The sequence below is a fragment of the Muntiacus reevesi genome, chromosome 4 (assembly GCF_963930625.1).
Source record: "Muntiacus reevesi chromosome 4, mMunRee1.1, whole genome shotgun sequence".
In the NCBI taxonomy this organism is placed as follows: Eukaryota; Metazoa; Chordata; class Mammalia; order Artiodactyla; family Cervidae; genus Muntiacus; species Muntiacus reevesi.
The window spans coordinates 108181340-108206974 of record NC_089252.1 but is presented as its reverse complement, the minus strand read 5'-3'; the positions used below and the strand labels follow the sequence as shown (position 1 = coordinate 108206974).

General features: G+C 43.3%; 1 protein-coding gene across 1 annotated transcript; it reads left to right on the top strand.

Annotated features, from left to right (window-relative positions):
* The first annotated feature begins 1148 nt into the window (after window positions 1-1148).
* RBM5 (RNA binding motif protein 5) lies at window positions 1149-25335 on the top strand. Its single transcript, XM_065933652.1, has 25 exons — window positions 1149-1247; window positions 2574-2643; window positions 4707-4872; window positions 5592-5747; window positions 9612-9681; window positions 10172-10245; window positions 12728-12811; window positions 13656-13716; window positions 14217-14282; window positions 14999-15159; window positions 15608-15705; window positions 16319-16406; window positions 16569-16646; window positions 16730-16802; window positions 17677-17762; window positions 18144-18228; window positions 18434-18525; window positions 20151-20312; window positions 20896-21045; window positions 21128-21199; window positions 21977-22156; window positions 22453-22527; window positions 23529-23626; window positions 23705-23834; window positions 24690-25335. Exons 2-25 carry the CDS (start codon window positions 2627-2629, stop codon window positions 24813-24815), a joined length of 2448 nt encoding a protein of 815 aa, XP_065789724.1. The 5' UTR covers window positions 1149-1247; window positions 2574-2626; the 3' UTR covers window positions 24816-25335.
* The last annotated feature ends 300 nt before the right edge of the window (window positions 25336-25635 follow it).

Below are 25635 nucleotides of genomic sequence, written 5' to 3'. Positions count from 1 at the left end.
CCACCACTATAGTGTGGAACCCACCGTGTGACCTTTTAGTGTGACCTACTGTCTCTAAAACAAGGACAGTGATAATGGTTTTGACTAGGAGAACAGCATTTGAGGCAGCTGTTTAAAGGTAGAGTCAAAAGAATTTGCTGACAGATTGAGTACAAGGGAAAAAAGTCATGGATGGCTCCCAGGCTGTGTTAATTTTGAGTTGTCTTTCCAGTGGCTCAGTGGTAAAGAATCCACCTGTAATGCAGGAGACATAGGTAGGCATGGGTTCGATCCCTGGGTCAGGAAGATCGCCTGGAGGAAGAGATGGCAACCCACTCCAGTATTGTCTGGAAAATCCCATGGACAGAGGAACCTAGCAGACTACAGTCCTTGGGGTTGCAAAAAGTCACACATGACTGAACACAGCATACCACATTAGACAGACAATTAGTAACTATTAAATTGTTCAATTGCTCAGTTGTCTCAGACTCTGTGATCCCTTGGACTGCAGCATGCCAGGCCTCCCAGGCCTTCACTATATCCCGAAGTTTGCCCAAACTCATGTCTATTGAGTCGATGGTGCCGTTCAACTGTTCTATTAACCTTGGAAGGTAAACTTTCTCGTGTCCATGCCTTAGACTGAAGATTATCAATAAGATAATATTCTGAAGACTGCCTTTAAGAATCCTCTGAATTACCAGAAACATCAATTTTCTTACTTGCAAAATGGGTTTAACAGTCATCTCAAAAGGTTATGAACATGGAAATAGATATTTGTGAAGCATGCAGCCCAATGATAAAATCTAGCGTTCCATAATGCAAAAAGTGATCAACCTACGTTCATTCTACTAAAGTCATATTAAATGTGTTGGTATACATCACGTCAGTGAAAACAAACTGTACTAAGGCCCATGGAGCAAAGGCAAATAATTACTATGCTTAATAAAGATAAAAGGTCTAATCCGGATCTGGAAAAGGTAGACAAGGCCGAGGTTGTGAAGAAATGGAAGTACATAGGGAATTGACACAGGCCGTAGTTAAGTGACATGCTGCCCTAGCGACCACAGTTCCCAGCAGCCCTCGCGCAGCCAGACACCTTCGCGGATTGGCCTCCTCCTCAGGAAACGTGTGGTGGGGGGAGGGGATAGGCGCGAGGTACTGTGGGTAGGAGACGGCCGTCGGCGGAGGCGCCATTTTGTGAAGCGGCCGTACCCTGTTGGAATTCCTTGGCATAAACTGCTGCTGCTGCTACTTCCGTCCTTCTTGGGGGTAAGTGCGGCGGCCGCCCGTAATGACTGGCGGTTCTTTCTGCTATGGCAGGCCCTGTAGGGCCTCCCTGTCAGCCGCACGCTGCGGCCGTTCAGCCCCAGCGGGGTCTCGAAGGGCTACCCGAGGCATTGGAGGGCCGCGCCCCTCCTCGCCACCAGCGCTGTCAGCTTTCAGAGAGCGTTCTCCCGGCCAGCCCGAGGCCCTCTTCTCTTGGAGCTGTGAGTGTGCCCCTCCCGGAACGTGTCTCCAACTCCTAGGCCAAGTTGAGCAAGGAGTCGTTGTCTGTCCCTCAGATACTTCTCAGGGGCGCCCTGACAGTCTCTAGCCGCCATAGCTCCGCAGGTTCGCCTGAATCAACTCTCCGGAAAGCTGTTCGGTGAAGGGTGATCTGGGGCTGGGAACTTCTTGGGGGTCGGGAGGCGCAACTGCAAGCAGGAAGAGAAAGCCGGACGCCTGAGTCGGTCGCGCAGTCCGTGGCGCCGCCATCTCGCCCGCGACTCCCCACGGAGGTGGGTCGGGGCAGTGCCCAGGCGTTGTGAGGGGCTGCAGCAGGGATTCTGTCCAGGGCCTTGTTCCTCCCTGATGGTTCCGTTCCCTGTATTAATTCACATGTTCGTTGAACGGCTGCCTAGAACAGGCGCCAGGGAGGGCTGTAACTAGTTTCTCAGACCTCGCAAGCATTGAGGGCCGGCTAGCTGTGTGATGTTTTACCACCGTCAGTGCGCAGCGGGGCCAAGCTGGCTGCGTCAGGGACCTGTGGTGCTTATTGTTACCTTGGAATTAAGTCGTACGGAAGTTTACTCTTGCTAATATAGCTTGGGATCTGCCGTTGCGTTTTAAACGGAGTCTATTTTCCGTTAGCCCAGCATCGGCTTTCTGAAAGGTTTTAAATTTTTCATGAGTAATTTTTGAATTTCGTTTAGCTCCTTGTATTAATAAAGATACTTTCGATAATGTTTTAAGGACCAACTACCGCATTGGAGTTGCTTTGATTCAGAACACAGGGAGCTGATTGCAGCTGTGCCCTTTTTGCTTTGTAATCCTACAGTGGGAGCAGGGAAGGAATCTTCTGCTTGCATCCTTTTATGGGTTTGTGTTTGAATATGGAATCTAATATTTTTAACTCTGCTCGCCTTCCTGCTATGCTCGTTGTTAACAAAACCATCGCTTGATTTTAATGTTTACAGTCGGTCCCCACCCCTCAACCTTAGATCATCACCGTTAATGGTTTGAAGAAATTCCAGTCTCAGTGGTGTCCCAGCTATGAAACAGTTGACTTAGGTGATCTCCCAGATTTGCAGCAACGGATCTCTCTTGTCTCGTAGAAAAAAGCAAATTTGAACCTTTTGGCGCAGTGTCCTAGATCTTCAGTAGAACAATGGGTTCAGACAAACGGTAAGTTATTACTGTACGTGTCTTTGATCTCAGTATTTCAATGGGGACTGAGCTATTTGTTGAAAATTGTTTATCATACTAATATTTGAATCTGTGTTTTGTGTCATGCATTCTGTGAGCACTTTCATGATACTTGCTTGCACAAGCCCATGGTTTAATGAGATAATGAAAATACTGTGTGAACTGTCCTGTGGTAAAAGAAGTTGAGGGGACTGTTAGAACACTTAGGAACCTGTGTTTTCTTGGAAACAGCTGGGAAAGCTTCCTGGAGAAAGTATTCTCTTAAGGTGAAGCCTGAAGGGTAAGAAAGAATTAAGCAAAGAAGGGCTTCGTGGAGTAGGAGATCATGAAAGGTTCCTGGTGTGGATAACAGCCTCTGGCAGAAAGTAGGAAATTGTCCTGTCACTTTGCATAGTACCTGGCTGTAGAAAGCAGTCAGTGAAGGCCAGTTCTCATTATTATCCCCTCCATGACAAGATGATCCAGATTATAGAGCTGAGAAGCTTTGGACCATGAGTTACATTAAAAAAGAAGAAAGAAAAACTGCTAAAGAATTAACAGAGAATTAAGATGAGAGCATTTGACTCCTGTGTCATCTGTGGGGTCTCCCCCTCAAACCATTTGATTTAAACACACAACTTCTGCTTATTCAGCCAGCTGCCTCCTTAATATTGAGTCCAGTCCCAGTGATAGATCAAACTGATGGCCCACTGGGACTCAGGAAATGTTCATATTACATGATGTCATTGTTTGATTCCAAATAAGCATTTACTGTTTTAGGGTCTCTCATTCACATACTTTTACATTGTGAAATTGCCCTGGACTATTTGTCCTCATTCACTTGTTTTTATTAAATCTGTATACTCTAAATGATGCCCTTATAGAACTTCCCTTTATTTTGTCCTTACAGTTTTTTGAATCTGGTGAACAGTTTATCAAAGAACTGTTTGTAAAGAGACACAGATGTGTAGAACAGTCTGTTGGATTCTGTCGGAGAAGGCGGGGGTGGGACGATTTGAGTAAATAGCATTGAAACATGTATATTATCATATGTGAAACAGATCGCCAGTCCAGATTCAATGCATGAGACAGGGTTCTCAGGGTTGGTGCACTGGGATGACCCTGAGGGAAGGGATGGGGAGGGAGGTGGGAGGGGGGGTTCAGGATGGGGAACACATGTGCACCCATGGCTGATTCATGTCAATGTATGGCAAAAACCACTACAATATTGTAAGGTAATTAGACTCCAATTAAAATAAATAAATTAATTTTTAAAAAAAGAACTATCTGTGGTCCAGTGGGTTTAAGCCTTTTGTTATTAGATTTTCCTGTAAAGCCCAGTGCTGCCCAGTAATCAAAAATAAATCAGATGTTATAGAAAATAATGTTCTCTGATGATGCTACTTATTATAACAATTGAACTTGATTAACTGCCTAACGGGGAAAAAAAGAAAAACTAACTCATCCAGTTCAGTGGTCCATTTCTCCGTAGTGAGAATACGCTTCAGAGTAGATGAGTCAGGATATGTTCTCCTTTGAAACCGAATAAAATGAGAATACATTTTACCCTTAAACAACACAGATTTGAATTGTGCAGGTCTACTTCCAGGCAGATTTTCTTCAGTAAATACAGTACTACATGATCCGTGGCTGACTGCGTCTGTAGGTGCAGAACTGGGTGTACCAGAGGGCTTACTGCGCGACTTGAGCATCCATGGGTTTCGGTATCTGCAGCGGGTCCTAGAAACAGTCCCTGGCAGGAACAGCTGTAATTGCAGTCTTCCTGTTTAAATTGATCACTGAGATCTGAAATCAGGGAAGAAAGGAGTGATGTGTAGATCACAGGCTTGGGGAAATGCAGGATAAACATGGACAGACAACCTATTTGAATTGTAATTGTCTAAATTATAAGTTGTTATTTGATGATAAATTTTAAGGGATGCATTGAACTATTTGGATACCTTATAAACCAAAATGTGGATTGAAATTTTTTTCAGCCATGTTTTCTAAAGGGACAAAATGTGATATACTTAAGAATAAAGGAAAATTTTCTTCCCTGGCAGAGTGAGTAGAACGGAGCGCAGTGGAAGATATGGTTCCATCATAGACAGGGATGACCGTGATGAGCGTGAATCCAGAAGCAGGCGGAGGGACTCAGATTACAAAAGATCTAGTGATGATCGGAGGGGTGATAGATATGACGACTACCGAGACTATGACAGTCCAGAGGTGAGTGACCAGCAACTATTTATGGAGTTGTTAGAACTATGAAATAAATATACCAAGTGTGGGAATCTCTCAGGTGGAGTGTTCTATTCAAACACTTTAGTATTCTGAAATCTGTTTAGTCAGCTATAACTCTCAAAGACAGACTGAGCCTTGTAGTCAGAATTATTGGCCAGGGTTTACCTAGGGCTCACCAGGCACTCTTTTGAGCACATGACTTAGAGGAACTCATTCAAATCTCACTACAACCACATAATGTAGTTACTGTACCCATTTTAAAGATGAGGCAGTTGGGGCATAATTATGTACCATCCCTTGGCCTCAGATAGTTTCTGAAAGTTGTAGTTTAATATTATAGCATAGCTTTTTTTCACATTTCTTTCCATATGCATCAACTTTGTTTAGAAGTAATATTGTGCTGCCCATATAATTTTTCTTTTTTTTATGCATATAATCATCTTATTTAAACTAGTAATACTGTTTATGTGTTGATATACTGTTCAGTTAGTTGTTAAACCATTCTTCCTGAAATTAAATGATTGTTGCCAGGTTTGGGGGTTTTTGTTTTTTGCTATTTTAGAAGACACTATGGTGAACTTCATTGTGGAATTATTGTATTATCTCTGTGCCTAAAGATGAATTATTAGGAGTGGAGGGAATGGATCAAAGAGTATAAAAAGCCCAGTGTGATTTGAATTACAATTTTGTTCATTGTAAATCAGCGAGAACGTGAAAGAAGGAACAGTGACCGATCCGAAGATGGCTACCATTCTGATGGTGACTACGGTGAACATGACTATAGGCATGACATCAGTGACGAGAGGGAGAGCAAGACCATCATGCTTCGCGGCCTTCCCATCACCATCACGGAGAGCGATGTAAGGGGGACCAACTGTTCTATTGAGCTATCAGTAGGCCCAACAGATTCTGAGCTTCTACCATTATTTTCTTTTTTTTTTTTTTTAACCATTATTTTCCTGTGTTCTTTTTAGCTCAAGCTTATATCTAGTGAAGTACTTTTCTATAATTAGGGTGAAATTCTCTCAACCTAGCTCATAGATAATTAGATAATCTCTGTATTTAGACTTTGAAGCTCAATATACAGTTTTCAGAACTACAGGGAGCAGTTTTTATTCTTTCAGTAATAACTCTTAGAAGGTAGTCACTACATTTTTGTTGAATTGGTCACTTATTTACTGAGATTATATCCATAAGAACATTTTAATGATCCAGCATCCTTTGATTTGATGGAAATTGTATTCTCCATTTGAAACTTAAGGAAAGCCTTTTGACAAGCCTGGCTTCCCACTTCTCAGACTGGTCAACTGTGGCTTTGGTGTACTGGGCACTGCCTGGTTTCCAGTGGTATCTCTGGCCTTCGCCCATTCCTTCCAGCCCTATCCACCATTTGGCTTCTGCTGCAGGCAACTTTGGATATGTCCATTGTTCTACTAATATGCCCCCGTGCCACCCCCACCCTTTTTTTTTTGCCGTGCTATGTGGGCATTTAGTTCCCCAACCAGGGATGGAACCTATGCCCCCTGGGTTGGAAGCACAGAGTCTTAACCTGCCTAGTTGTGGACATGGGCTTAGCTGCTTTGCAGCATATGGGATCTTAGTTCCCAGACCAGGGATCGAACCCACGTCCCCTGAATTGGAAGGTGGATTCTTAACCACTGGACCACCGGGGGCATCCCCAGGCAGAATTTCTTATGTGTATCCCCAACCCTTGAACTCAGGAGGCTGCTCAGCCAATGTCTGTAAAATGTCTGTAAAATGAATGTGATGTTTTGAAGTATATTTAATAAACCATATAAATGCACAGTATTATGCCAGTATCTATTGCCTTGAGGTATTCTAGGTAATAGTCTGACTATGAATTTTAGAGCTGTATTGAGTTCACACGGCCTTGGTCTTCTAAAACACTGGGAGTGACAGAATGTGAGATGGGATGTTTGAGTTAATAGTGGGTATTTATTTGTGTTCCAAAGCAGACTTGCTCCACTGTGTACTGTTACACTGCAGAACCATGGATCCTGCCTCAGAAATGCTTCAGGGTTATAGCTACAGTCAACAGATAATGAAGACAGTGCAGAGTAGAAAGGGATAAGTGTTGGAAGAGGTCTTGTTGAAAGTAATTCCGTGGAGTAGTAACTCGAGGCATCTTTAAGGGAGCTGTGTTACTGGTAGAGGGTAAGGAAGAGCTCCAGGGAGCTGTTAGTTGAGCTCATTCTTGAGGGATAGAAAATCTTTTGATCTGATGAAGAACTGAGGATAAGGTGTGGACTGGCCCTAACTAACTTGACTAAAATCAAAGACGTTTGGCAGGAGAAAAGCGTATTTGGGGGCCATTGCTGGAATCTTTGAAAGCCCAGCTAAGTATTAAAAAAGCTGCTGAAGTTTCTGCCTGGTAACAGAAGCTGTGCAGGTTTGAATGATAGAATCAGGGAGTGGCAGGGGCTGGAAGGAAGGCAGAACTGAGCTCAGGTAGCAGTAGCTATGGGCATGTAGAGTAGGGGGTAGAAGAAATCCTGCAGAAGTCAGTTGAGGAAAGTTTACTTGTTGATCATGTTGTTCCCTTGAGTCTGTTAAGCCTGTGGCCCTTGAAGTCTGCAGAAGTGGGTGGCAATGGGGAGAGCAATCCCCTAGCTGACCCTGGGGGCCCTACATTCTGATAATGAAACAAGATTGTAATGCTTATTTATTTCAGGCTTCTCAGGGAACTAGAAGTGCTTACCATAAGAAGGCAGGTTTCTCCAAGTAAACTTGCTGAGATTCCCCAAATTTGTGCAATTATTTGTGGGAAATTTGCTTATTGGGCTCTTTGGTGGTGGTTTAGTTGCTAAGTTGTGTCTGACTCCTGTGATCCCATGGACTGTAGCCTGCCAGGCTCCTCTGTCCATGGGATTCTCCAGGCGAGAATACTGGAGTGGGTTGCCATTTCTTTCTCCAGAGGATCTTCCCGACCCAGGAATCAAACCAGGGTCTCCTGCATTGCAGGCAGATTCTTTACCAACTGAGCTATGTGGGAAGCCTCCTCATATTGGGATCCTTAAAAGCATTTTAAAATTATAGTATTCTCTTGAACTTCAGTTTATCACTTTCATCATTTTTTTAAATCCCCTCACTGACATGTGAACTCCTAGAGTAACTACGTTTAGTTAATTATGTTACTATGTGTGTTACTGTATCACTGTATTCATAGAGGTTGTCTTTAGTTACTCTGGTAACTAAGTTTTCAGTAACTATGTTACCAAGCTTGAAGTTGAGTCAGGTGATTGGGTCTGGCTTGATGTAAGGCTTCTACAAACTCTATTTGTGGTGGTCTCCAAAACCACTAGGAGTATTGACTTATGCTCTTAAGGGAAATACAAACTTAGATTCCTGTAAGCCCCTGGTCACAACATTTTCATTAACAGATCAATATATAGCCTTATTTTGTGTATATTTCTGTTTAAAGGTGCCTTATTTAATATGTACTTTGATTTATTAGCATTGAACTCATAGCCAACAGCACTGTAACTCAGGTCTGAAGGAAGCTTTTCTAATATATCTTCTCTGTGAAGTACATCACAGCCTTCCTTCTTGCATTAGAAACACTAGACGGCACTTCAGCACTACACCTGGAGAGCCATTTTATTTTATTTATTTTATTTTTGCTTTATTTTTTTTTTTTGGAGAGCCATTTTAAACAGTGAAATTGCCAACAAAAAGTACAAAAATGTGAAATACCTGCCACTAAATAAACTAGTAGCAGGACATCTGTTTACAGTATGGAAGCTGAAACAAAACAGCGTAACCTCTGCGAGGAACATGTACATCAGGCACCTCAAATTTTTTACTACTCTCCTCATGTCTGCAAATGACCTTGAAAGTGCTAGTAGTATTCATTCGGAGTATAATGAATTTTAATTAGTAGGCACATCCACCCCAAATAACATAATCCTGCAACCTTTACACGTAATAATGAAATGGGGAAGCCACTAAGAGTCTCTCACAAATTTGTCCCTGGTGTTTTTCCTGAGAGTATTGCTGCCTGGTTTGATTGCTGAAGAGACTGATGTCTTTTTAATGTATTTTGCCTTTTGCAGTGAAGGTTTGATCTGAAATCAGTAATAAGCTTAGCAGCCAAAAGTCTTTCTTCAGGCCCAATTCATGTTCACTTTGATTTACTAGGAGCCTAAGAATATTACAAGTTTTTTTTTTTTATGTAAATGTAAGGAAACTTATTTCTTTAAGACATTGTGCAAAAAATGTTTATCTTAAGGGAGTTCCTTGCTTTGGGACTTTTGATTTCTTAGTCTCCTTCAGAGACTCTACTTACTCTACTTCAGAGCATGATGACATATCATCTGCCTCTTTTAAATCTTTTTCTTTTCTCTCTGGTCCTTTAGAAGAAAGGACAAGATTAGCCTGGGGGGCAGGTGGAGGCTTGAGGGTCAGCACACCACAAGCAAGGCTGTGTCTCAAATATCAGGTAGCTGTACTTGAGGAAATCCCCCATCAGCAGGTAAAGAAGGCTTTCAGAGCTATTACAGTACATCAGTTTCTGTGAGAAGCATCCCTTCTTTTATTCTATTTTTAAACTAATTGCATTTTGATGATAGAAATTTAAAAGCTTGGCCAATTAAGCTTAAGTAACATAAGCTTAAGTTGATGTAATCCCTAGTCTTTGAACTCTCTTTAGTGTGGAATGGTTTGTGGCTAAAGCTTTAACAGTAAATGTGTAAAACCCTGTGCAGATTCGAGAAATGATGGAATCCTTTGAAGGCCCTCAGCCTGCGGACGTGAGGCTGATGAAAAGGAAAACAGGTGAGAGCTTGCTTAGTTCCTGCTGTTCTGGTTCTCTTCCCCATTCGCACCTCAGTCCCTAAAGAACATCCTGATATTCCCCAGTCTTCAAGCACATGAATTCAGAATGAAAGGTTTGCCATGGCTAAGGAATGTGACTCTTTGAAAATGATGTTAGAAAGCATCTGAGGACCTTTTTAAAAACTTTGTTTTTAGGGGCTTTTTTTTCCCTTCGGTAAGTAGTGATGTATAAACTCCTTGTTTGACTGTTTGTAATCGGTTGCATGGTTACTTTTTAAGCGTGGAATCAAATCGAGTGGCATTTAGTTCAGGCGGCTTGGTTCCTTGCCATGGCAAAGTATCAAGAAGATCCCCAAGTCAAGTCACATTTATAAAGCTGCTTCCCAATTGGCTTTGTCACGCAGTGTTGAAGCAGTGGGAGAGAGATTCACCTGTTATAAAGGAACTGACTAACACGAGTATCCCGTCTATATCTGAATGCTGTCTCTAGGTGTAAGCCGTGGTTTCGCCTTCGTGGAGTTTTATCACTTGCAAGATGCTACCAGCTGGATGGAAGCCAATCAGGTTGCTTCACTCACCAAGTCTAGATATTCATGAAAATGGAACAAGTCTGTACAATTAAAAAAAAAAAAAAGGTTGAAGGAGTGGTTTGTTCCAAAGGAGTGACTTTTAAAAAAAAAAGGCTTTGTATATATTAAAATTGATGTTACTGGAATAAATACAGTACCACACATTACATTGCAGAATTTGCTCTGCCTTTAAACATGGCTGCCTGACACAGCCTTGTTAACCACTGAATATTTGTCTGGTAGTTATCAGAACATCTTGAATATTCCCCCCTTCCTCCCCTGATTATATTCCTGTTTATTATGTCCTTTGAGAGTCATCTTAGATTATCCAACTCTCAATTTGACAATTAATAGAATATAATTGAAGTCTGCTGTAGGAATTTTGTAAGTAATTATTTCAACTTGGAGACCTCAAGCCTCCTAGAGGCATAACTGCTTATATGGGTCTTCAAGAACTATTTAAGGATCTAGTAGAATTTATGAACAGTAAGTCGGATGAGATTAGCCTAAGAGCTGGTGTCCTGCTGCTGTCTAATCTAGTTAGAGTGGCATTAACATCCTAATCTCCCTGAGAATGCCTCTTACAGTCTGTTCAAAGCAAATCTTTGATGATTTCTTTGATGTGGCATTAACTGAAGCGTTCTACTGTTTGTCAAGATAATGTTTAGTGCTTGGCACAGAGATAACATTCTTTGCCAGAACTCCCAAAGCACAGTATTGAATGCCTTAACCAGGTGCATTCTGGGAAGTTTGCTTCACTCATTATGTTGCTTCTCTGCAGCATTTTATGATTTGTCACTCATAAATAAGAGTTATATTCTTTGGAAACTTAGTATCATTAATAATGAAACTCACTAATGAGGATATCATTTTGATTGACTTGTTAGGTTTTTAAGCCTCTCACATCCTTAACCCAGAGGTGACAACCTGATCTTATAATGGTAGATCTTAATTCATTTCATACCATGGACACCATCCTAGTAAAATTCAGGACATACACAAGCTTCAGGTGAACCTGCTTTCTTTACACAACAGCATCTTTTTAAAGCATCATATTAATATAGTGGATGTATCAGAATGACTTGGGAGTTTAAAAAACTCCTGGGAAATTAAAACCTGAAAGACACTTAAAAGCGGCACAATTTTAATGTATACAAAGCTGTGTTAATGTGTAACTATTTCATTACAGTTCAAATTCACTCCAGAAATGAAAGGCCAGTAGGATTAGGGACTCAGTGATAGTTTGGAGTCTCCCCAAACCAGCACATCCCTCCTAGTGGGATGATCTGTTGACTTATCTCCCAGCTTCTTTATTTTTGCTCCTATACAACACAGTGAGTGGATGACCTTCAACTCTTTCCCTCTTGGCCAGACATGCAGTCTTGCCTTTAGATATTGCAGAGACAACATTCACAGCATGTCTTAACTCTTCCAGGATTTGCAAGAGCCAAATTACTCAACAGTATGTATGTTTGGAGGGGTTAGACTCCTTTAAAAAGTTTGGATATCTAACCTCCTACTTAAATCCCTTCTGACGGTGTCAGAACACCCCGCTCCCTTTCCCTCCCCCCCAGAAAAAAAAACAGAAAAGGTGTTCCTGTTAAATGAAGGCTCTTTGGGGGCAGATGCTGGGTGTGCTCTTGGTAAACTGATTCAGCTCGGAATTTTCACCTTTGAAAATAAAATCCCTTGTAGTCACACAGTTGACTAGAAGGATGAGGTGGTATATGAACACTTACACACTTTTCTTAACCCCCTGAAGAAACTTCATTGGCCTCCTGGTTACTCATTTTGAAGAGAGTACCATCTTATTTCAGTGAAAAACACATCTGTCACTCAGGACATCACGTGGTTGCACTTGGCAGGAAGAAACCTCATTTAGCTGTTTTTAGAATCGATGGCATTCAGACTAGTGTCTCCTGAGAAAATTGTCACCAGCTTCCCTTTAAAAATGGGTTTCCCTCTCATTGTCCCCAAAGGACACATCCTGAAGCAGGAATTTGGGTGAAGGGGAAATGTAAAGGCTTTCACTTTGCATAAGGATGTGGGACTGGGGGAAAAGTGAAGCGAAGCCCGAGGACACCACGCTAAGGGCTAAAGTAGGAGACAACCTCAGAACTGGGAGAGTTGTGTCTTCTGCTCTTTGAACTAGACTGTCACCTCTCAGGCAGCCTGTCAATGCTGAATGTTAGGACTTCTGTCTCTGCTGGAGACACGGCCTGGTGCATGTCAGCGTTTATAGCGTGTGTCAGCTTTCTCAGCACTCCCTGACTCCGTTTACCTTTACTCCGCATCCCATTCTCTTACTGCCTATCTGAAGGATTGGATGGGCAGAGTATAGGTGGCGGTGGTTGGTCCTCCCCGTATGTTGTCCATTTAATTCCAGAGCACTGATTTTTCCGAAGTGTGCTCTGCCCTGGGAAAATGGACACAAGTTCCTCACAATGGGAATAACTAATTACTTCTTTTTTTTACAGAAAAAGCTGGTGATTCAAGGAAAGCATATTGCAATGCATTATAGCAATCCCAGACCTAAGTTTGAAGATTGGCTTTGTAACAAGGTAAGCATGTGTTCTTCCCAGACAAACCAGACTCGGGGTTTTTTGTTTTCTATTTGTTTGACTATCCAAACAAGAAAATGGGTAAAATACATGATCACCAGCTTTTATCATGAGGTGATTTTCATACTTTGTGACTTTCTTGGGTCCTCCTGAGTAGGTATTAGAGGACAGACTTCCTCAAACATGAGAGATTTTAAGAACCAGATTCTAAGCCCAGTATTTCAATTAAGATTTTAAGTTTGTTTTACTTTATGGTTTCTTCAATTTTAGCGCTCTCATCTTTTGGCAATCTCTTTGTTAACAAAACCCTTTGTGGCCCTGCTTGAGTTATATAAGGGAGTTGTTATATAAGGTCTGTTATGAGTGAGGAAGGGTATCCGTGGGCAAAACCCCAAGTGGGCAAAATGTCACCAAAGTCACAAAGTAGGTGTTGCTGTTGACATTTTGAGAATACTTGGTGTCACATGTCCAGCAGGACTCTAGACAGTATTTCATTCACATTGTATTTGTGTATATAGAGTGGTCTATAGAGTGCTTTTCTGACATAAGGGAGAACTTTGCCAGTGGCTTGCTGCAGGGTTTTGGGGTGAACTGAAACTTTTCCCCAACTTGAGAAAAATGGAATTCTACTTCAAAATATGTCAGAATGTATTTTTATGGGGGTCATTCACATAGTGAAATTTTTAGGTTTAATGCTCCTTTGTCTTCAATGCGTGGGATCACCTTCTGCTTTTATTGCTCCTCACTGGGACTTGCCCGTGACCCTCTTGTTCTAACCCACTTTGTTACTAGTAAACCTGCCCTACCATGAGATAGAATTACAGATAAAACTTTTTTTTTCCAGTGCTGCCTTAACAATTTCAGGAAAAGACTAAAATGCTTCCGATGTGGAGCAGACAAGTTTGGTAAGCCCAGATTTGGCTGTTTGGGAATATGTATTGAAACTTGACTATTTGGGTTGTCTGTGAACCTAAGGAAAACTACAAACTATGGGGCGTTTAAGCAATAACATATATATTTTCCTTAAACCTTCTACCTTAGGTTAGGTAGTTATTTTCTTTAAACCTCCTGCCTTAGATTTAGTAGATCCTGCTGTTGAGTGCAAGAATACAAAGAGTTGTTTTATTTTTCAAAATTAAGTCAGCTTTCCTGCTTTGCATTCTGTATCTGCTTTTCTTTACTACAGAGGTGAAGTTCTCTGAAGTCCTGCAGTGGCTAGTTTTTGCATTCCACATTTAAAATTATTGTCAAAATTAATGAGGTTTTACTGTAGCCACAAATGGTTAAAAAAGAAAAAATAACAGCTACGTTTACTTAAAAGTTTGGTATTTGAATGTATTTCTTATGTTGGTTTGTTGTTTGTCTTCAATTACTGATTCTTCCTCTTTTCTTTCCTTTCTTGTAGACTCTGAACAGGAAGTGCCCCCTGGAACCACAGAATCAGTTCAGTCTGTTGATTACTATTGTGATAGTAAGTGCAAATGTAATCTTTTGACTGTTATGTTGGAAACTGACCTCTGTTGGATGTTTTAGTTCTCCTGCTCTTTTTTTAATGAGGAGCAGTCAGTGGCTTCAGATTGTCTCATTAAAGACTGATTTTTGGATTTCTTTTCAACATCAAAGTGAAAGATATATGCAGTTGACACTTAAACCACATGGGTTTGAACCATGTGCATTTACACTGATTTTCTTTCTTTCTTTTTTTTTTTTTAAATGAATGCTACAATACTACACTGGGCTTCTCTGGTGGCTCAGACAGTAAAGAATCCACCTGCAGTGTGGGAGTCCTGGGTTCAATCCTTGGGTTGGGAAGATCCCCTTGAGGAGGGCATGGCAACCCACTCCAGTATTCTTGCCTGGAGAATCCCCATGGACTGAGGAGCCTGGTGGGCTACAGTCCATGGGGTCGCAGAGAGTTAGATCTGACTGAAGCAGCTAAGCACACACAGTACTACACTATTTACTGGCTGAATCTGGGGGTGTGGAACTGCCAGTACAGAGGGCTGGCTGTAAAGTTACACACAGGTGTTCTGTTGCGTGGTGGGAGTAGGGTCAGCACCCCCTCATCCCCCTGCATTCAAAGGTCAGGTATACGGGAAACTTCCCAAAATGGATTTGTTTGTACTTGAATCTGCTTTGAAAGGCATTGGTGGTAGAAATGCGTGTCTCTGTCTCATTCACCTGCAGCAATCATACTTCGAAACATAGCTCCACACACTGTGGTAGATTCCATCATGACAGCACTGTCTCCCTACGCGTCCTTAGCTGTCAATAACATTCGCCTCATAAAAGACAAACAGACCCAGCAGAACAGAGGCTTCGCTTTTGTGCAGCTGTCTTCTGCAATGGTGAGATGTTCGTTGGATCTTTCCTTTTTAAAGAAACTGAAATAAGAGGCAAATGTAGTTCATCCAGTTGTGATACTACGTCTAATGCTCTTGGAGTCCAAAGTTCAAGACTTAAGTAATGACAGTTATTGCAGTGCTAAATTATAGGCTGATGGCTTTAGTAAGTGGTAAAAATACCATTGGTATACCTGTAGATAACTGGCTGAACTGAAGTCTGAGCCACAGTTTAGTCTTTTTTCATGCTTTTAGATTGACCCTAAGCACTGACTCCTTTAATAATACTAGATACCTTGAAAGAGGACTTTTTTCTTTCTCATGATTTCATATCCACAGATAATAATGAATTGCTATTTTTTTTTTTAATATTTCTTTGACTAGGATAGGTGGTAGAGATTTTCAGTTATGTGACAAAAATGACAAAATTGTTTTTCTTCACATTCTCCTGTAGGATGCTTCTCAGCTGCTGCAGATACTACAGAGTCTCCATCCTCCTTTGAAAATTGATGGCAAAACTATTGGGGTTGATTTTGCAAAAAGTGCCAGAAAGTGAGTTGCTTCATTGCCCTTACTTCAAACCACTGCATCTGCATGCTTGTCCAAGAATGCGCTGCTAACTGCACTCGAAACCCATGTTCTCTGCACTGAGGTGCTATCCTTCCTCATTGGCTGGGAAGGATACACTCGTCTTCTTAGCACTTATTCCCTCCTGTCCTCAATAACCAGTTGCCAGAAGACTTGAGAGCAGAATAAGACAGACTTAGTAGATGGGTTGAGAATATGTGCTATGCAGACTGCTTCAGAATGGTACAAACCCATCTGGAAATAATTCTTTCCTTCCACAACAGCATGCTAATACAAAGCTTCATGTATGTAGAGCTTCATTCTAGTGATGTAAATTTCCCATCTCTAGTATCATTACTCATCAAGTAGACAACTTATTAAATAGAAGAGTACAAAAGAGAGCAGTGATACTGCAGGGATACATGCTCACTTAGGGCTTTGCTGTGGAAACACTTCCTCACTCTGACATGTGGTTTTGCTGGCATTGGAGACCTTCCAGTAAAGTCTGGAGTGAATTGCTGTTTTCTGGGTAGCGTGGGGTTAAGTAATGGGAAGCATACTGATATAAAATCACATGGTTGGATTTTTGTGGTTTCAGAGACTTGGTCCTCCCAGATGGTAACAGGGTCAGCGCCTTCTCCGTGGCTAGTACAGCCATTGCTGCTGCTCAGTGGTCATCCACCCAGGTAAAGGGGAGGATCTTTTTGTTCCAAGTAGTGTGGTGGTGGTGCCCAGACTCACAGAAGTCATCTCTGTGATTGTGCTTGCCTTAGAAGCTCTCCAAGGACATTTGAAGACCTCATTGTCCACTAAGTTTGTCTGTGTTTCCTCTTCTTTTGACATTGTAGTCTCAGAGTGGCGAAGGAGGCAGTGTGGACTACAGTTACCTGCAGCCAGGCCAAGATGGCTATGCCCAGTATGCTCAGGTGGGTAGACTGGACCATTATCTGACTTCTGGTCTCCAGAGTATGTCCAAGAATGGCAGCTTTAACGGTGGACTCTTCTTCAGTACTCACAGGATTACCAACAGTTTTATCAGCAACAAGCTGGAGGATTAGAATCCGATGCATCATCTGCATCAGGTAATAGACTTCATATTCTTTTATCTCCTGTTGAAGCAAATACAGTTAAGGACATACAGCTAGATGTTCTTATTAAATCCACATCAACCTAGGAGAGCCATTTCCCTGTAAGACTGGGTAGATTGGGCACATTCAGGGTTGTCACCATGGGCCTAAGCTTCTGGGGGGATATTGGGATTGCTTGTGCAATGGGCTTCCCTGGTGGCTCAGATGGTAAGAATCCACCTGCAATGCAGAAGACATGGGTTTGATCCCTGTGTCCAGAAGATTCCCTGGAGAAGGGAATGGCTTCTCAACTCCAGCGTTCTTGCGTGGAGAATTCCACGGACAGAGGAGCCTGGTGGTCTCGTGTCCATGAGGTCACAAAATTCGGACAGGACTGAGCAACTAACACTTGTGCACATAAGGAGCTGATACAAAGCTCCTAGAGACTGTGCCATAGTGAGCGTTCATTCTTGGAATTGAATTCAGTATTTTCCCTCTCTGCTGTTTGGAATTGTGGGTGCCCATGTAAGTTCAGGTGAGCAGTCTAGTGTCCAGACATCAATCAGAAGGGTCACTCTTAAAAGCTATTGCTCTAGTTTTTGTTCCAGAATTACAAAGGTGTGGCAGTTAAAATTTATTTTCAACCCCAGAGCAGATGTGAAAACTTTCTTCCCCTTCTTAGCCATCATACAGAATATCTGACTTTGTGTATCACATTCTAGTAGGATTATAAAAATGACAATATCATAGGATAAAGAGTACTTACTGGGAATTGGGTGGTTAAAAACTGACATATACAAAGACAGACTCTAGATTGGGCATTCCAGGTAAGGACGTTTGGTTTAGAGTTCAGTGCCTTGGCTCTTGTAACTCCGGTGTTTATCATCAGGCACAGCAGTGACCACCACCTCAGCGGCTGTCGTATCCCAGAGTCCCCAGCTGTATAATCAGACCGCCAACCCACCCGGCTCTCCGGTAATCCTGTCATCTTAGATGTAGAACTGGTGATTGTTGGGGAAACGGTTGCTGTACAAGTGCTATCTTTTCTCACTGTGTAAGCCAGGATTGAGTAATGCACACACATTCCAACCTTCTTTCTGTCTAATAGTATTATGTACTGAAATAATTTTGTGTCTGTATTTTAAGTGCAAGATTCCACACAGGGTCTATTTATACTATGCATGCTTCGACTTGACCTTTAGGAGGACGGTTGTCAGCATGTGTTTTGCTGAAGGATTGCCCTAGACCTTGCTACAGTGGGTCTGTCGGGGCCCTTCCTGCTGGATGATTGCAGTGACTTAGTTCTCTTGAGAGGCTTTACAGTTGAAACTGTATTGAAGCTGCTGTTCTTTCCAGACTGAGGAAGCACAGCCTAGCACTAGCACCAGTGCACAGGCCCCAGCCGCTTCCCCTACTGGTGTAGTTCCTGGTACCAAATATGGTAAGCCGAACCTCATGGGGCTCTTGACAGTTGGAAGGTCCTAGATGTTGATTTTGTTTAATAAGCGCTCCTCTCCCTTTGTGGGTGTCAGCGGGACACGTGGGCATGTAAGAGAAGACGACCTGCTGTATCTCAGTGGCTTAGAATTGGAAGTAAAGCCAGTCTCTACCCTGGAATGATTGTGTACTGGGTTTTGTTTTTGCAGCAGTGCCTGACACATCCACGTATCAGTATGATGAATCTTCAGGATATTACTATGATCCGACAACAGGGCTGTACTATGACCCCAACTCGCAGGTAATTTAAGGGGTAAAACAGACGTTTTGAGGTGTAATGTACTTACTGAAAAATTCACGAAACTGACAGGTGCAGTTCTTGCAGTTCTTTGAATGTTTATTTACATGTATATACATTTGTTCATTTACCAGCACCACGATAAGAGCAAGAACATTCCTAGCATGCTAAACATTCTCTGGTGCCTTTTGTTGGTCGGTACCACCTCCCCTGCCCCAAGCACAGTTTTTTCTCCTATTACCATGGATTATTTTGTCATGTTAAAATTTTCAGGTGACTGTTAATCTTCATGTAGACACCTATATACAAATTTTAAATTGTGATTTTTTTTTTCAACTGAGAGAAAATTCACATTTCAGCCATTTAGAGTGTTCAGTTCAATAGATTTTTAGTGTAGTCACAGTGTTGAGCACCTATCATCTAATGTTGATGAACGTTTTCATCAATCTGAAAAGAAACCCTATAGCCTATATATTAAGCAGTTACTTCCTAATTCCTTCCCACCCCAGCAACTACTGCTTTCTGTCTCTCTGGGTTTGCCTGTTCTAGACATTTTGTATAAATGGAATCAAACAATATGTGACCTTTTGTGTACAGCTCTTTTTTTACTTAGTATTATTGAAAGTAAAAATTAGCAGATCTGTGGAGTGGATATTTTATTTTTGGCAGTGTATAGAACTTTTTAAAGAGGAAAGGCAACATTAACACTCCATAAATAAGCAACTGTTTATGACCAGAAGCTGTGTGTATATATAGAATAGTAAAAATAAGTGCTTTTAACAGGAACTTGGCATTGAGAGCTTGTGGTTTCTGAGAGTCAGGTGTGAAGCTGTGTGGGACCTGCCAAGCGGGCTGGGCCTGTACATGTTTCTTCCACTGCTCTTCTTGTGGAGTCTGGCCATTTCCCAGGCCATTCTTCTTGGTGGCCATAAAAGTTGTGGCTCCTGTGTCTGACATGCACCGCCTCCCCTGGAAGAGATACAAAAGGCAGTCTCTCCTGAGCCCCTGTTGAGCAGGTAGAGTAAGCGATTGGAGAACAGAGAAGAAGAGAGATAGCTGCTACCCATTCTCTGTTGTGGTTCTCCCCACATACTTCAGATCAGGTTCCTTCACCTGTCACCTCCTTTTGGGTTCCCAAGCTGGTGTTTTATGACCCTGTTTGGTTGCCCGGGCTTCCAAACAGAACAGGCAGGGTTCTGTATGGTTGAACCTAACAATGAGATGTTAACTGATTGTCATGGAGGACATGTGAGAAAAAGCTCCTTCTGAACCACTTGCTCTGGCCACCTGGTTTGTGTAAATGGTCTATCTGTGGAAAGGAGTCAGACTTACTGTTCTTTGGGTACCCTCCAGGCCCAGGGAATGGAAACTCGAGACTCTCGAAACCACATTCTACTCACCCAAGAAGTTTCACACCTCTTGGCCAGCTGGTTCATCACCCTCACCTACACCAAGGTGTATAGCACCTCCTCTCTGCCCAGGAAATTCTACTGGTCTGCAACATGCTTTATGTTTTTATGTTTAATTTTTTTGACAAAGTAATGTAGATGTAAAGGAGTAAAAACACGCCTTTAGGTTAGTGGTTTGACCCAGGAGAAAGTCTGCATTAATTGTGTTTTTTATTCTAGTACTATTACAATTCCTTAACCCAGCAGTACCTATACTGGGATGGAGAGAAGGAGACTTACGTGCTGGCTGCAGAGTCTAATTCCCACCAGCAGACAGGCCTACCTCCTGCAAAAGAGGGAAAGGAAAAGAAGGAGAAACCCAAGAGCAAAACAGCCCAGCAGGTAAGATCATGACCTAACTAGCAGACCCATTTTTCTCTGTTTTTTTTTTTTTTTTAATCGAGGGGTGGGGTGGGGCTGTGGCATTTAGCTTTATTTGGATTCTTAAAAACTGGGCCATACATCTTATTTACATTAAGCTCATAGTCTAGTTAGTCACTCAGTCATGTCCAACTCTTTTGCATGAACCATAGCGTTCCAGGCTTCTCTGTGGAATTCTCCAGGCAAGAAACTGGAGTGGCTAGTCATTCCCTTCTCCAGGGGTTCTTCCCCACCCAGGGATCAAACCTGGATCTCCTGCATTGCAGGCAGATTTCTTTACCATCTGAACTACTAGGGAAGCCCTAAGTTCCTAGAGCATTGTGCAGTTTTCTAGTGTCATTCTTTGTTATCTGTCAGTTGTCTGAAAGACTCACAGACTTTGGAACAATATTCATTAATGACTTTGGTAGTATGCAGTTTCTCATAAAAGATAAGGGCAAAAGGGATTTTGTTACAGTTTGTTACAATAATGGCTTGTTGTCTTGGCATAGACTATTTGCTAAATTCCTCTACCTAAATCTCTGTGATTGTTTTTTGACTTTAGATCGCTAAAGACATGGAACGCTGGGCTAAGAGTTTAAACAAGCAGAAAGAAAATTTTAAAAACAGCTTTCAACCTGTTAATTCTTTGAGGGAAGAAGAAAGGAGAGAATCTGCTGCCGCAGATGCCGGCTTTGCTCTCTTTGAGAAGAAGGTAACAGTAACAAGGATGGCCTTACTTCCTGAGGGCAGCTTAGGTAAAACTTGAGGCTTATGACTTGTTCTCTGTTTCCCAGGGAGCCTTAGCAGAAAGGCAGCAGCTCATCCCCGAATTGGTGCGAAATGGAGATGAGGAGAACCCCCTCAAAGTAAGGAGGCACCGACTTTAAACCAGTGTTTGAGGGCTGTGTCTGCTTTGTGTCTCAGTCTGATCAGCATCTTGGCTAATGTCAAAGTGTTAGTCACTCGGTCATGTCCAACTATTTGTAACCCCATGGTCTGTCCGTGGAATTCTCCAGGCAAGAATACTGGAGTAGATTGCCAGTCCCTTCTCTAGGGGATCTTCTGACCCAGGGATCAAACCTGGGTCTCTTGCATTGCAGGCAGATGCTTTACCATTTGAGCTAAGCATCTGGCTAATCTCATTCCTGCTTAAAACGGATGTGTCCCTGTCAGTGGGTATCTGAAGCAGCTTATGCACACAGAATCTATATTCAGGGCTTTGTGAGAGCAAGTGAGATGGAACAGAGAATAAAACCCAGATTCCTGAGCTCATTTAGTTGAGTTTTATTGCATTTGTAAATAGTGAGTTTTAACAGTCTGGAAAGAGAAAATTAAGACCGAAAAAGCATGTTTTACTTGGTAGATACTTACCTGAGTGGGTCATTACTCTGATCTGTTGTATTTGGGGTTTTCAGACATGGTCAGTAGTTTGAGAAAAGCCATCCAGGAAGTCTTCTTGGTTCCCAAGAGGGTTGTTGGTGGGAGGCTGTCGGGCCCAGCACGGGAAGACCTAGCTGCTCTCCTCACTGATGTGTGACATATGGGTAATGGGCATTCTCTCACAGCTTGGATTAGGCGTTACTTTAGCCGTTGCTGTTTCTTTGTGGTACATTTCCAATGACCCACCTTCCTCTTATCTCTAGAGGGGGCTGGTTGCTGCTTACAGTGGTGACAGTGACAACGAAGAGGAGCTGGTGGAGAGACTTGAGAGTGAAGAAGAAAAGCTGGCCGACTGGAAGAAGATGGCCTGCCTGCTCTGCCGGCGCCAGTTCCCAAACAAAGACGCCCTGGTCAGGCACCAGCAGCTCTCAGACCTCCACAAGGTGGCCATGCTTCTCTGAGCTGATCTGACTCAGGGAGGGAAGACAACGAGATGCTGTGGGTGCCCTGATGGTAGTGAGGGTTCAGTAAATACCTGCGTTAAGTGATTGCTCCTCAGTATAGTCTGTTCCAGATTGTGAGTAGAAAGGAGCGTGGCAGCTCCAGGTACACCCAACTCTGGCTTTCCTGTTGTGATGTAATGAATTGGACTTTGACTTGGAGCACAACAGATACTAATAATGTTTTGACATCTCAAATTAGGAAGATACGAATTACGTTTGTTAAATCTCTCATACAGCAAAACATGGACATCTACCGACGATCCAGACTGAGTGAGCAGGAGCTGGAAGCCTTGGAGCTGAGGGAGAGAGAGGTGAATGGGGGTCAATGTGCCACTCGAGTGTCTTGGGGTAACTGCCCTTGGCTTTTATTTGTAGCACTCGTTCCAGGTCCCAGGGACAGGGTAGGATATGTCACATATCTGTCACCTGGCCATCATGGCTCATGTAGACTGGACCCAAGCTGTGTGCACTGTGAGCCCTGCACTGTCCTTTGATGAGGGTGCTCAAGACCACTCACAAGTCCTGAGTGCCAGAGACCCACTGGTGAAGTACACTGGGGTTTAGTAAGGATAGAGTGAGCTTGTTTGGCCAGGGAAGCCTTTGTGGACAGTGAGGGGAGCTTCAGATGAGGCCTAGGGAACAGCAGGACACAGAATGATTGCAGGTGACCTAGAAGGAAGCAGTGGAGTCACTAATGAGCAGTCTCTTGGTAGTTGATGAAGCAGGTTGAGAGCCAACCACCCAGGGGTTTAAGTACAAATGGAGGCCTATGGGTTAGAGAGGAACCTCTGAGCAAGTTACTTGAAGTTGCTCACCCCAAGACAGTTCTGAGGTATCCATAGCTAAAGCTTTTTACCTTCCTATTTTTTTCCCACTGTTTTATGGTGCCAGCTCCCCGGGGACTGTAGAGCAGGTCTCAGGAAGCCACCTCTTGGCTCTGTCTTCCTGGAGGTGGGCCTGTCCAAATGCTGAGGGAGAACAGCAGCCCTGCCCTCCTCTCCCTCAAGGACCTCTGTGCCCACACCCAGCAGGCTGGTTGAAGAGCTTGACAAGAGGTGACTCGTTAAATAAAACTGGTTGTTGGAAACGTAGTTTTGCCCCAGGTTCCACACACAGATCATCTCTACAGACCTACCGTTTGGGATATGACGAAGTGCAGCCAGGGAGACAGGGCATGTGGTATTTGCAGGCACTCTGAAAGGCCAGGCTCCAGATGAAGGAAGCACCTGAGGTGACAGTCTGAAGTGTGGGTGCCTGAGACTGCTACAGATTGAAGTCTGAATATCTCTAACCGGGCTGTTCTCCCATGTAGATGAAATACCGGGATCGTGCTGCAGAAAGACGTGAGAAATATGGCATCCCAGAGCCTCCAGAACCCAAGCGCAAGAAGCAGTTTGATGCTGGCACCGTGTATGTGTTGTGCACATTTTCCGCTTTCTGAGCCGGGGCTCTGGCTGTTTTGAGTAACTGTGTGTTTGCCACTGGCAGGAATTACGAGCAGCCCACCAAAGATGGCATTGACCACAGTAACATTGGCAACAAGATGCTGCAGGCCATGGGTTGGCGGGAAGGCTCAGGTTTGGGGAGAAAGTGTCAAGGCATCACAGCCCCCATTGAGGTAAGCAGTGGGATTGGACTTCGGTGGCCTGCAGGCTTGTCCCAGAGATGAGATGAAGTGGAAGTACCCAGAGGGCCTGGGCCCCAGTGGGAGTTGTCTTCCCTGTAGCTGTCCCATATTGCACCCTCTTTTTAAGATGTCAGTTGGGAGGAACAGGTGTGGCACCCATCTTGATTTTTCTAGTTTTTGGGTCTCTTTGGGTAAAGCCTACCTTCTCCTAAGGAACTGTGTCTTTCTACATCCTTTGATATAAACAAACCTTAATGCTGACTCAGTAGCTTAGATCGGATTTTCAGAAAGATACTGTGCTTTAATTTCTAAGTGATTTTTGCTTATGTATAAAACAAGTTACACTTTAGTAGGACTTTAATCCATGATAAGAAATCCTTTATTCAGTCAGAACTCAGGACCAGAGGCCCTTGACCCCTGGCCTTCTAGACAAGAGCACCGCCAGTGATTGCTCCCTCCCTGACCTGGCAGCATAGCTTAGAACAAACTCTTGCTGTTGATTTGTGCAGGCGAGTTCTGCTGACTTTGAGCTGTCCTGCCATGATCTGTACCTAAAATTACCAGACCTTCCCTGGGCTTTGGGGCCCTTTAATAGGCACAGTGCTTGCTGAACAGGCATGGAATTGGAGGAGGGTGTGCTTCTGTCTGCCTTTCTCCCTCACCCATTTGGTCCCCTCAGTCCTTAAACCTACTCCAGGTCTCCAAAGTAGAAATCCCTGTCTTCATTTAAAATTTCTGTCTCCTGATGGATGGTCCAGCTCAGTAGGGAGTGGGCTAGATGTGGGGAAGAGGGAGCAGTCCATACCCTACCTGCCAGCTGCTGACTACAATTTTATTACCCCCCAGGCTCAAGTCCGGCTAAAAGGAGCTGGCCTAGGCGCCAAAGGCAGCGCATACGGACTGTCTGGTGCAGATTCCTACAAAGATGCGGTCCGGAAGGCCATGTTTGCCCGGTTCACTGAGATGGAGTGAGACTCCGGGGGATGAGAGAGAGATGACGAAGAGCTCCAAAGAGCACAAGGAGTGCTCCGTCTCCTGAATTCACTCTGACCACCTTTCTCTTTAAGGGCATGCCCAGTGCTGTTAATGGTTTTTAGGGTGAACCAGTTCATTCTGCAAGGTTCTCCCACTTAAAGGAGTTCCCCTTGTATGGGTTATCTGGTGAATGGCTTGCCTTCCTGCCAGAAGGCCTGTGAGCAGACCAAGGGGACAGTGGGTCTTTTATACTTCGGTGTACATATTGTAATGTAGTGTGTGTTTTACATGTGTAGCCTATGTTGTGGTCCATCAGCCCCTTGCATTCCTAGGGGGTATTGAGATGCCCTAGGGTGGTATGTGACACCAAAGCCGCCTCTGTCATTTGTTGTGCTGTCTTTTCTCGGCAAAAGCCTTATGTATATTTGTATATTACACATTTGTACAGAATTTTGGAAGATTTTCAGTCTAGTTGCCAAATCTGGCTCCTTTACAAAAGAAATACCTTGAAAAATGAGTGTGTGTGTCACTTTATTCTTGGGTGACCAGGTAAGCAGAACATGTTGGAGCTAGTCAAGCCTGGTGATGAAATAAGTATGTGAACATTAAATCATAACTGAGTCAGCTTTTCCCCCTTCCTTCTACTCCCTTGAGGCCTAAGTGGAGTGTGAGCACTTGTTCATCTTCACTTTTTGCAGACTTTAAATCCAGACATGGGGGTAGGCATGTTACTGCTCTGTGAGGAACAACCTTCCTGCTTCTGGCCACAATACAGGAGCCCTCTTGAGGTGGAGGAGCTGAGAGGCCCTCTCTTCTG